This window comes from Medicago truncatula, chromosome 4 (genome assembly GCF_003473485.1).
Source record: "Medicago truncatula cultivar Jemalong A17 chromosome 4, MtrunA17r5.0-ANR, whole genome shotgun sequence".
Taxonomy (NCBI): Eukaryota; Viridiplantae; Streptophyta; class Magnoliopsida; order Fabales; family Fabaceae; genus Medicago; species Medicago truncatula.
This window is the reverse complement of record NC_053045.1, coordinates 52135709-52149127: the sequence shown is the minus strand read 5'-3', so window position 1 is coordinate 52149127 and position 13419 is coordinate 52135709. Positions and strand designations below refer to the sequence as shown.

At 31.7% G+C, this 13419-nt stretch overlaps 1 protein-coding gene across 1 annotated transcript; it reads left to right on the top strand.

Annotated features, from left to right (window-relative positions):
- The first annotated feature begins 7687 nt into the window (after positions 1-7687).
- On the top strand, positions 7688-9224 carry LOC11426386 (protein JINGUBANG). Its single transcript, XM_003608877.3, has one exon. The coding sequence runs from the start codon at positions 7942-7944 to the stop codon at positions 9145-9147; it is 1206 nt and encodes a 401-aa protein (XP_003608925.1). The 5' UTR covers positions 7688-7941; the 3' UTR covers positions 9148-9224.
- Positions 9225-13419: the final 4195 nt, after the last annotated feature.

The following is a 13419-nucleotide window of genomic DNA, read 5'->3' as shown; positions in this document are numbered from 1 at the left end:
TGTTTAGGCGTGTGAAATTTAGCACGTGAAGAAGAACTGTCTGCACTTACATTATTTATTATAATTTTTTATTAGACAAATGATAATCACTATTTAACAATACTAATCAAAGAATTAAAATCTTTTACTAAAAAAAGGCCAAATATTGAAGATTATCATTTTTTGTTAACAAATGAAGATATTAATATTTTTGGTGCCCGAATATACATTTTTTAATCAACAATTTTTATCAATTGAGTTTTTTTTTTGTCAAGCAACCAATTCACTTTAATGATAATAAATGGGGTGTCCGGGGTTCAAACCCTAACCTCTGCATATATTATGCATTATCAATTCTCAAGTGAACTAAACTCGTTGGGACATCTGATGAGTCCTTTTAAAAAAGCCTAATAATAATACTATATTGCATGGAGAGCGAATAATTATTAATGTTACGGACGCCACCATGTTCAACAAAGACATCCGTCTAGATGGAACCTTCTTTGAGAAGTTTATTGACCAATTGTATTGATAAAAAAATACATGTTTGGACCAACATCAACCTATTTATTTTATCTTATATTCACCGTGTTTATGCTCCAATTTATGTGTTTATTCAAAAAAAGGCCTCTCTTAGAAGCTTCAACGTCCGTTTGGATACATGATTTAATTTAATTTATACAGTCAAACTGAATATATGAAGTCAGATAATTGCATCCAATGGACTCTCCAACAAAATGGACTGGCACATTCTGAGGTGGCCGGGATAATGAGAAATGATTAAGAAATTGTGAAATTTTCCTCTTCCATATCTCTTAGGCCCTTAGAATTTCCCTTTTATCTCTATTGAGATTGTAGCAATCCATCAGAAAAACACGCTTCAATTTTTGGAATTTGATCGGGACGAAACAAAGAAAGATTAAGCAAATGAGTTAAGATTAAGAATTTCGTAGAAAAAATACTTACAAAAAAAATATGGAAGGTAAACGACTAAGAAGAAGTATAAATGGAAGTATAAAGGTGTGAAATAGCACAAGTATAAATGGAAAATATTGAAAATCAAGTAAAAGAGAGTTCTTTTTCCATGACGGAGAACGAAGAGCAGAACGAAGAACAAATTATGTCCAAGTCTTTTTCCATGACGGAGAAAATCCACTCAAAGGTATGTCTTTGACTTTGAGCAGCCCTGCATCTTCATTTGCATCTATATGAGGCGATGAAAGTACCGTCAAAGGAGGGATGGCATTGTAGGGGGTGGTCCCAAAGGGAGAAACACCTTTGTGTGAAGGAGTCGACTGGACAAGATCCCTCAAAACTTGGGTCTTATTTTCTTCTTCTTTTCTTGATCTAAGTTCTCTATACATCGTAATATGAGATTCTTAACCTAAGGAAAAGACAGTGACCGAAGAGAATTAGTTTTACGTTCTCAAAATAGAGCAAACAACTCACCTTCACATGAGGGAGTGGAAGATGATAAGTGGTAAATTTCTCCTCATCATAAAGGGGGCATCCTTCACCTATCATATAGCTTGAAGGCACATATATATGAAACAATGATAAAATTATATCAAACTTATAACTTTGCATACACATTTTGGATTTAGATACCGAAATGATGAAGAATAAAACAAATAAATCAAACATCAAAGATTTAGGTAAATGTTCACTAACCTCTTGTGTAGTAGTCACAAACGTCTGAAATGCGATGGATTTAACCAACTTTAGTTGAAAAATGATACAACATAGTAAGATTTGATTTTTGGGAGTTTCTATGTTTGAAAACAAAAATGGAGAAATGAGAGGAAGAGACTAAGCATGTTTTCTATTTCATATATTTCTCTCTCCACAATAAATGAAATGACAAGGAAGTACAAATACAATAAAATACAAATACAAGGAAGTACACAAAAAACGCCGATAGACAATCACGTTAGTGTAAGTTTATCTATCCGCTCTCCGCTAGCATGAATAAATAGCTTAATAACGATTATTTACCGGTCAAGATTATTTTAAATTAATATTATTATTGTGTAATCTAAATTGCTAAAATCTCATCTTAACGACCAAGATTAAAGACTACACGACGTCATGAATAAAATCCGAAATGTATAACCTCTGAGACGGAAAAACGACTTCCACTTGCAAATGGTGGGTCGTGAAAATTAGTTGGATTTTTTACTAAACTTTATTTACCTTGTGACCAAACTCTGAATCCTGGAAAACAGTTAAACAAAATGGATGGTTAGCAATCCAATTGGAATCAATGACATGATATTTGATACATGGAAACTCACAGGAGGTCCAACTTAATTAATGTGTGTCGAGTGGTTATGAAACAAACCTCATTTTCAACTGCAAAAAGATGCATGGGTCATGAAAACTCGATGAAGGGGGCTGATACATCAATTGAATTGACACCGCTCAACAGGGTATAGCTAAACGTGTATGAATTGACGATAAGGAAACTAGGGAGTGCGTACTTAATTATTTTTTTAGAGGAGGAAAGTACAAACTTAAAAACGCACATTTTCCTTACATAGAAAATTAAGGAGCATATCAACAACTGAGTGAGACGCAATTGAAGACAACCTAGACAAGGGGTACATGCATGGATAGAGGATAAATAGCCTAAATGTAAAAAAAACAATTAAAGGAGCCCAATTTGATTTTTTTTGACAAGTAGCCTGAATTAATCAAACTCGAATATTATCCAAATGATTGGACACTAATTCAGAACAAGTTAACCAGTTGAACATATATGGAACCAAATTACGGTTTAGTTCAAGCATGTATGTACGTCATTTAATTGAGCTAAGAAATTAAAAAGTTATCGAGTTAAAACTCAATAATTCAAATTTTGGCAAGAGAGAATGTATTCACTTTTGACATTAACTAGCTTTGATTTTGCATATAGAAACTACATCGGTTGAAAGATTTTTTTTACAGTGTATTATATGAAGACCAAATGTCCAAATGTGTCAAGATAAAATAAAATATTGAAAGGTTGTTTGATCACATGCATAAAGATAAAGATGTATTTTATTAGTATTGATATAAGAAGAAAAAGATATACAATAATTTCATACGAAGATACATATAAATGATACCATATTTATAGATGTGTACAATTATTTAGGTTTAAAATAATGATATGCTTTTTTTTTTTTTGTAAAACAAATAGTATGATTTTTTAAAACAATAATATTTTTCTTAATTGTGATAAAATAATAAATTGTGATAATATTATTATTTTATCGATTATGAATTGGTATTTTTATATGAAAAATTAGAATTTGGTTGGATCCTCTACAATGGGTGAAATGTAAAGTGAGAAAAGTAAGATAATTAATTTATAATTTGTTATGATGTACCTACATTATCTATTATATATCTTGTCAAAAAAATATATTATATATCTTTGATTTTTAATTTAACGGTTGTTATTATTGCTCACTTTAAAGGAGCAATCCAAAAAAACTTACTATATATGATTTTGCCTTGGCTAATTCAAGCCAATGGTTCTAGTTATGTTGATTAAAGTCTTTTTATTAAAAAAAGAAAGAAAATTGACAACATAAAAAGAAGGAACAAAAAGTAAGAAATAAGTATTTCTTTATCAAATTGATTTGAAGTATATATGAAAAATTGATTTAAAAGAGAGACAGAGACAAGCAGATTGAGAATCCCACCATTACTGGTGTAGTCATAGATACCTATGGTATTTTATTTATTTATTTTTATTTATTTTTTTTGTAGATAGTCAAAATGACAAAGTTATTATAAACTCATACACACACAAGTGGAAGTATCGGGGTTCGACCCCCGGTCATGTCATCCGGCTTAATAATTTTGGCATTTTGCTAGTTGAGCTAGGACTTCTGGATGATACCTATGGTATTTATTCCCCATCTTTTCTGCTACAGATCATCTTGTAACTTAGTCTATCGATTTTTATATACTTTCCCTGTCACTATTATAAGCAAAAGTTGATTTTTAGGTTCATTCATTAAATGATGTATATGTTTATATATAGATTACATACATCATTTATTGAATGAATTTAAAAAATTAACTTTTGTTTATAATAATAACCGGAGGGAGTATGCATTTAATTAAGCTGGTTAATCTGGTTAATGCTTGATAAAATTGTGCTATGCTAAAGTTAAACCAAATGCCTACAATTAGGTGTGGCGTGACTGGTATCTGTGTAAAGAATCAAATGACTACTTTCACAGTGTAATTTCTTTTTTATTCTTGGTTGGGCATGTATATATGATTGCTAGCTAACCTGCTTAAGATTATCCTTAAAACTTGTTGATCATTCTCTATCCATATGATATAGATATAGATAACCGACAATTATTTTTACTATTTATTTTGTAACCCTCTAATATATCCCGAAGTTCGGTCGTGAAATGAAATAAGTAAAGTCTAATTTAATTATTGTTTTGATCATTCCTTTTTTATTAGAAGTAGAACACCTTAACAACTTAAACTCAATTGCTTAGATTAACCGACAATTATTTTAAAACAGACATTGTTATATGTTTCTTTCATATAATTCATATCAACTGGTTCATTTGATTGATAAATGATATTTGCATGATTACACGCCGGCACCAGCAACTATCATAAAACATGATGGTAATTGTCACTTCTCATGATTCACACTAGTGCACAATCTATCAATTTCGTCGCTGTTTCTGTTTGGCTCAGATTATTTTTTGCGGTTTGTCGCTAGCCAGGCATAATTTTTTTTTTTGAGTGGAATTGAAAATCACATCTTCGGACAAATCCCAGAACATGACACTTGCCAGATTTTAGCCGATGAATTTTACAAAGAGAAATGATATTTGTACAACCATTTTGTTATAATTTTTTGACAACTTTCTCTCACATACTTATATGATGTTATTATCCTCTCTCTTCCTTTTTCTCTGTCAATTGTTTTTGATCAATCAAAAGAGAGGAAATAAAGTTATCATTAAATAGATATACAAATATCATTGCTCTTTTACAAATACTAACAATCTCCAAGGTTCAAGGCTACATGAATATTGAGTAAACATATAAAGATGTAAACCTCTTAGGAAAAAAAGAACTAATTCAATTGTAAACCTCTTAGGGAAAAAAGAACTAATTCAATAAAAAACAGTTTATTTTAGACTAAATTGCATTTTTGATCCCTTAACTATTTAATTAGTATTGCTTTGATCCCTTAATTAAAATTTGATTTATTTTGGTATTTTAACTTTCTATCCGTACATATTTTTTGGTCCTTTCCGTTAGTTTTAATTTAAAAACGTTAGAGTTTTTTCATTTTCTTCTGGAATTTTTCGGAGGTTTTTGTTGTTGAAGGTAGATGAAGGTGATATGAAGATGAAGAAGAGGGGAAGAAGATGAGAAACCATAACATTTTTGAATTAAAACTAACGGAAATGACCAAAATGTGTAACGGATAGAAAGTTAAGATACTAAAATAAATCAAATTTTAATCAAGGGACCAAAGCGATACTAATTAAATAGTTAAGGGACCAAAAATACAATTTAGCCTTTATTTTATTAGTTTCAAACAAATTGAGAAGATAATGTGGAAGTCTCATACACATTTTTTTTTCTTCTTCAGCTCATAATGATAAAGTGATTTAATGGTAAACCAAAAATTAGATATAATTAATTTGTAATAGGTAATAATTAACTAATTACTAATTTTGCTTTTAATAATAGTTAAAAGGCAAATTAAATTAGGCTTTTTAGTCAGCTTAAAACTGTTAAGCTTTTTACTTTCCAAATTCCTTTTATATCTTTTGCATATATGATTGCTTGGATGATCTTTGTGTGATGTTTTCAAATGAGACGAGCTAGCTCGGTCCCTCCTTTGTAATTGCAACAGCTGAACTACTGTGGAGACCCAACTTTATTTAATTGAGAAAGATACGTATGCCTTACTTAAACATCAACCTACTCGAGCTTTTGTTGTTATATCAAATATGATTAAAAGTCTCGCATTGAATCGAAATTAAATATTGAATAGTATATTTGATAAGAAGAAGATCCCATATTTAATACTTAGAGTTTTAGATGAAAATGTAATGTTCAATTTTACTTGTATAATTGTTTAAAGTTTAATGCGATGATATATTTATGTCTCTCTCCATGACCCAACGTCCCTTTTATAATTTTATTAAGGTTCCTACATTTCATGTTTCTCAATCAAACACTTCTCATGCATTTTTTTGAAAAGTTGGCCAGCATTGATCTCAAATTAATTCCAATGAAAGACATTAGCATGTTGTCTTGTCATAAATCACCGATGAAAAAATATACTATTTACTAGTAAGAAGGGAGAGAGGGTGGTGATTATCCACGTTTTAATGAAAATTGTATAATTTAGCAAGTATTATGTATGGTGTATAAATGAAACTGAGAACCCTTTGAAATTATATCTACGCGTCTATCAAAAGTAGAAGTTTATAACTTTTTCTATTGTAATATTCGAGCCATTCTAATTTTAACTATACTTATAGAAAATACGATGTGATTTGAATCGTTGAATCATCATGAATCAATGACTTAGAATATCAATCCGCATCAATTACATATCTAACGAGAGAAATTAATCAAAACACAACACCCATTTTTTGTCTATCTTTTACACATGGTTCTTCAAGTATAGTTAACATAGTAAGTGTCAGCTTGATAAAAACATGAGTAGGTATAAGTGTCTCAAAACTCAAGTGATGTTTGTTTTCATTTGTTTTCTCAAAGCAACACTATTTGGTCATCGTCACAATAGTGAGGATGAAGATCATGACCATGAACTTCTACTAATGAAAGATGATATCATACATCATTGATATTTTGTGCAATTTTTATATATGTATCCCATGCGATGCATGATGGACCACCTATATCTAGAAAGACCATAAATTTTAATTTATACTTTTAAATACCAATATCAATCATCATTGAGATTTCCAACTATTTTTAATAATTATCTCAAGCATCTATCAAACTGGACCAGGGTACAACTTACCTCCCTTATAACAATTAAAAAAGCATTACATTTTTGTTCACTAAATTAAAAGAGTGGTGATACATATACACACTTATGTGGCAAACACCATTCTACACCCCTTATGTGGCATGGGGCAATTTTATCCATTTGCTAAAAATGAGGGGTAATTTTGTCAAAAAAATCCTGAAACTTGCTATCTTCCTTCAACATCTCTTTCTTGTCTTCCCTCTCTTCTCTCCATCCCTCCACCGCCACTATTCCGTTTCCTGCGGCGGAGCTGACTTCCCTCTCTCGTCCGTCTACTTTACCATTTTGTCCAACCCATCCCGCCATAGTCCTCTCACCACCGCCGACATCTCTATTTTTCTAGATTTGTGAGATGAAAATCCAAACAAAGTGAACAATAATAACATTCATCCCTCAAAAAATAATAACATTCATCCTTGTCTCTCATTCAAACTATTATGAGAGAGAGAGAGTTTTGTTGTTTCATGGCAGAGTAACAGCACAGGGTAGAAAGACCACGTGTGCTTGTTTCATTTTCATTTTCTTTATTTATTTTTTCTTTTCTTTTTATATTGTTATTTTGACTTTAGTAAAAAAATGTTGCCAACTAAGGGTGTATATGGAGAGGGATGCCATCTTGGGTGGTCTATCAAACATAACTCAAATTAAAACTTACTCCCAAGTTATCCACCGACAACTATGTAAGTTGTAACTTGTAACCAATCTTGCTAGGTCCCAACTCGGACTCAGCTATGATATATAACATACCTGCATCATTCCATGCAATGCTATATAAATCACTTTTTCTTCTCCATTTACATAACTCAATTTCACTCACTTTTCATCAATATATACCTATTGGGCTAAACTTAGCATCTTAATAGTATATTATATGAATCCCTCAAAAAAAAAAAAAAGTATATTATATGAAATGAATCATGGAATATCAAAGATCCTTCAGCAACGACTCTAATAACTTCCAAAAAAAGTTAACTACCACACGTACTCTTTCTTCACAACACAGCCTCGCATCAATTCCTTCACTCAACTCAAACTCACAACAATTTCATAATTCTTCCTTCACATGCCTCACAACTCTGAAATTCCACACTTACATATCCTCTTTAACACTTGTCGGAAAATTTCTCTACACTGGTTCATCCAACACAGAAGTCACATCATGGAACCTTTCTCATGTTCATTCTCACCCTCAACAATCAATTAACACTAACACAATAGTATCTGGAAATGGTGCTGTGAAATCCATTGTAGTTCATTCAGACAAGCTTTTCACTGCTCACCAAGATAACAAAATCCGCGTTTGGAAAATCACCAATATCAACAACGAATCTCAACAACAAAAGTTCACCCATTTAGCCACACTCCCAACATTCATAGACCGTTTCACGAAAATCTTTATCCCGAAAAACCATGTTAATATTCGAAGGCACAAAAAATGCACATGGGTGCACCATGTTGACACAGTCTCATCTCTTGCCTTATCTAAAGATGGAACCTTATTGTATTCTGTTTCATGGGACAGAACAATCAAAGTGTGGAAAACCAAAGACTTGACATGTTTGGAATCATTGCAAAACGCACACGACGATGCAATAAACGCAATCACAGTTTCTAACGATGGATATGTTTACACCGGATCAACAGATAAAAAAATTAAGGTTTGGAAGAAAAATAAAGGAGATAAGAAACATTTGTTAGTTGATACTTTGGAGAAGCACAGATCTGGGATTAATGCATTGGCTCTTAACAGTGACGGTTCGGTTTTGTATTCCGGTGCATGTGATAGATCAATATTGGTATCTGAAAAAGGTGAAAATGGTAATTTGATAGTCATAGGTGCTCTACGTGGTCACACAAAGTCTATATTGTGTTTGGCTGTGGTTTCTGATTTGGTGTGCAGTGGTTCTGAGGATAAGACAATTCGAATTTGGCGAGGTAATACTAATAATGTTCTTAGAGAGTATTGTTGTTTGAGTGTTTTGGAAGGGCATAAAGGTCCAATTAAGTGCCTAACTATTGTGTTTGATCATTTTGATCAACCGTCTGAAGCATCTTTTCTTATCTACAGTGGAAGTTTGGACTGTGATATTAAGGTTTGGAAGATTTTTGTTCCTCTTCTATAAACTGTATATATCTAATTTTAAACTCCTCCTTCTCTTTTGGAAGTTTTATATTCTTTTTCGAACCTTGGATTTCTCAATACTTTTGGCCAATAATTTGTAAGAGTTAAAAGATATTATTGATTCAGGGAACTTTCACTAAATGGCACCGGGCAAGGATATGGTTGTCCCAATAACCTTTAACATTGAAAACTTAACTTGGTTGTCTCAATGGCATACAATACCTTTTTCCTATCAACAAAACTTGAGCACCGTGTGCACACCTAATTAATTAGAGTTGTGATATTTAAACAATTATTTGATATAATTTTTGTAACAACTTTTTTTTTTTTCTCTTTTCATTTGTCAAAAACAATGGAGAGAAAAAAAGAAGAGAGAGAATAAGAGAATAATGTGAGTATGAGAGAGAAAGTTGTCAAAAAATTGTCGCAAAGTGGTTGTACAAATATCATTTCTCAAGTAATTAACTTGGGGTATAATAATTGAAAGTATACATTTAGAACCTGTTTATATTCCCAACCGGCATTCCACATCATTTATATATGATAAATTTTGGAGCATGGTTAATACCCATGTGTTAACTACTTTTAAGTAACCACCTTGCTTTATATTCATATATTATAAAATAGAAACAAAATAGTTATGTCTTGCTTTGCATTATTCTAATTTATATACACGTGAAATCCTAACATTAATTAAATTTGGATTCTTCTAGTTTACAATTTATTGACCACTTGAATAATATAGTGGTTTTTCTTTATGTACATACATTTTCAGCTGAAGTATATGTATTCAAATTAGCACTTGCGCCATATGAAGTGTAACAGTTTAGTTGAGCAATATGATTACACAGTATTTTTCATAGAAATTGACATTATTCCAAAATGTACCAGACTGAATTTTGTATCAGATTAAAATAGGAAATAGTAAACCAACAATTTACTGTATAGAATACAATTCTTTAAAGAGCACATTTTTATACACAAAGAGCAGGGCGGCAGATAAATTTTTTAAAGGATCATTTTTATACAAAAAGAGCAGCACTGAATGAAAGAAATTGATTATTATCAATGAAGGTAATTTATCAGAGTGACAGAACTATCGACCTTCCAAGTGTTTCAAACCACATATATAAACAAAACATTCATAGCAAATACATGATTAATCTGCCAATCCGTTTGCCAATTATGCTTGCGCCGAAACTATAATATCGTCGATTGATAGATATTTTAGCAAGTGTACTAAAAATGTATCGAAGTAATAAAATAAGTTCGTATTGAGGACTGATTTAATCTCAATTTAGTAATAAAGTAAATATTTATGATGTATAAATTATTTTGTTTAGATTTGATTTGATTGCATAAAATTAAATAACAGGAAATAAAGATTCGGTTTGAAAATATAGATTTGGTTAGAAAATATGAAGAGACATGAGATCAAGTCTTTCGAATCATCTATGTTCCCCTAATTGGTATACTACACATATTCTTATGAATGATTTTATAGTTCCACGATAGTTAACAAAATAGTCATAATCAATCCCTTGACTTAGGACCCTCTTCTCAAACTACAATCCCTAATTCCTTAGGTGGTCTAATAATCTTTGAAGGTTTAAGCAGGTTAACCTAATATCACTAACAAACGATTATCCATTCCTAGACTAACCCTGTTTATTAGAACAATTCAATTTTGTCTAAGTAGAAAGCTATAGTCAGTAGTCATTCATTCTCACTAAATCATGTTTATATTTGATCAGAATATAAAAAACATTAAGAACAATTGAAATAAATAAAAACTAGATTGTCATTCACAATAAATAGAGTTTCACAGCAACATGGTTCAATTATGGTTACAAAGAATCATCTCAGACCTAATCTCTAAGAGATTTAGCTACTCATAATTGAGTTTACAAATAGCATAATCAATAGTGGAATCAAAACATACATGAACTGGTAAAAGAGCGAAGAAATTGCCCTTCTCGCCGTCTTGTAGTCTCAAAATCGCACTTTGCTCTCTCAAAATCGTAACCTTTGTTTTCAGAATAGTCTTCAGCTTAAATAGGCAAGAACTGCTCCTAAAATCGTGGCACGATTTAAGTAAATCGTGACACGTTTCTTCCTTGTGTAACAAACCACTAAAATTAGGGTTTCCATAATCGTGTCACATTTTTGCCATCGTGACACGTTTTCACCAATGCCGAATGCATATTTCTTGAAAGCTCCAAATCGTGTCACGTTTTTCAGTAATCGTGACACGATCCCCCCTTTTTTTTCCCTTCTTGCTTTTCTTGCTGCTTAATCTTGCTTGTGAACTCAAAAATATCATAAAAAAGACTTTAAAAATAGTGAATGACTGACTGTCATCATCGATAAACTAATATGAAAATATAATGTAAACGTCGGCAGAAATTAATTGACTACCATCATAATAAGAAACATAATAATATTAGTTGTTGAGATAAACAAATTCTCAACACCAGAATTCAAATGGTAGTTCACGGGCAGTAATGTTTGGAGCATACAGATAACATCAATTGATAAAAAAAAAAACGGAAGGGCAAATACTTAAAAACTAAACACCAAAAAAACATAAACATAAATTTAGTTCAGATTAACAATATACCTCTTCTTGTTTATCATTCAGAAGATTCACAATAGTGTTGCCAAGATCAGCATCAAATTCCTCGCTCCAATCCTACAATTTAATTAATACGATCTAGTTATTTACAAATGTTGAACTTCACAAACTGACAACACAAAGAACAAAACTAATTCGCACAACCTTTATTTTGTGTAGAGTCGTGAACTTTTCTTAATTAAATCCTTATCATCAGTTACACGCTTGACCGAATAATTTCGCCAGTTGTGTGCCAAATTCCCATCAGTTAGCTCAACTTTAAAAAGCATTAGTTTCCAAACCAATGTATCCAGCTCCGGAGGATAAGTCACTGAATCCCTACTCTACAATATAAACAACACAACGCTTGTTACAAATAGCACACATAAGTAGCTGAATAAAAAACCAACATTGTATTAAATAAAACAATCCTTACTCTGCATCCATCAAACTAAAATGAGCACGATGAAGACAGTCTGGACATTCACCTAGGAACTGCATTCCTGCTTTGGTTGCACCTAGGACAAAAGATCCTCCCGGCAATTAGTTTAATTCTTCCAGCACATTTGGTGCATGCTTGGTAGTACCAATTGTACTCAGATTCAATTCCGCAAATGGTCGCCAGAACTATACCAATGCATTGCTACATACACCACAATTTACATATTTCATTAAACCAATTTGCGCACCAAAACAAAAATTAAATGAACGGATATATTGATAATATACTCAAGCTCCGTACATCAGTGGATTCAATCAAGTCTTCGATGGTCATCTTCTTTGATTTTAGCATATCATCCGCTAAAGGGACTACAATAGATCCTGTGACTTAACTGACACCCTGTGTCAGCTCCACATCTGTATCAGTCATCCTGTCACAAACAGCGGAACCGTTTCAGTTTTACAAAAATGACATAGATCAGTAATCTCTAATGCTTAATTAAATAAATAATTGATATCCTACTTTTTACGGTATTCCTTAACATGTGGGTAATCATCGTCCAAAATGAGTTTCGTTCCATAAAATGCATTAGAGATTCCCATCACCCCATATTATTTTTTTAGTTTGCATAGTTGTATGGCAGCCACAACAGGAGATGTTGAATCTCGCACAGTCAAGTAAGCATCCATTCTCTCGGCATATGTATCCCACAAAGAACAGTGAATCCTAATTCCCCTGCATCATAGTTGACATAAAAATTATATAAATTATCTAGTTTAATACTATCAAGCACTTTATTTATATCTTCCTTAAATTTAGTAGAAACTAAACCCTAAACAAAACTCCAAAGTAACTCAGTGCCTTGGTTTTCCATATACACCATAAAATAGGAGCACAAAAAAAAACACGAATTGTCAATCATCATATACATGCTTCAATAGAATACTTGAGATCATATGTACATATTTCAGCAATAATATAAGTCCCTTTCAATATATAAAAAAAAATAATCGCAGCCAAAAATTCATAATGTTAAAACAAAGTTGAAGATTGTTAGCAAGGAGAGAGGAAGGCAAAACAAAATGAGGTGATGAAGCTTATATGAATAGCAGAAAAGATGAGATGCACTTATATTAGTTAATCAAATCAATTAAATAAAATAGTGAAATTGAGTAAAAGAGCGATAACAACTACCGGAGAGGAAATTGTCGCGGAGA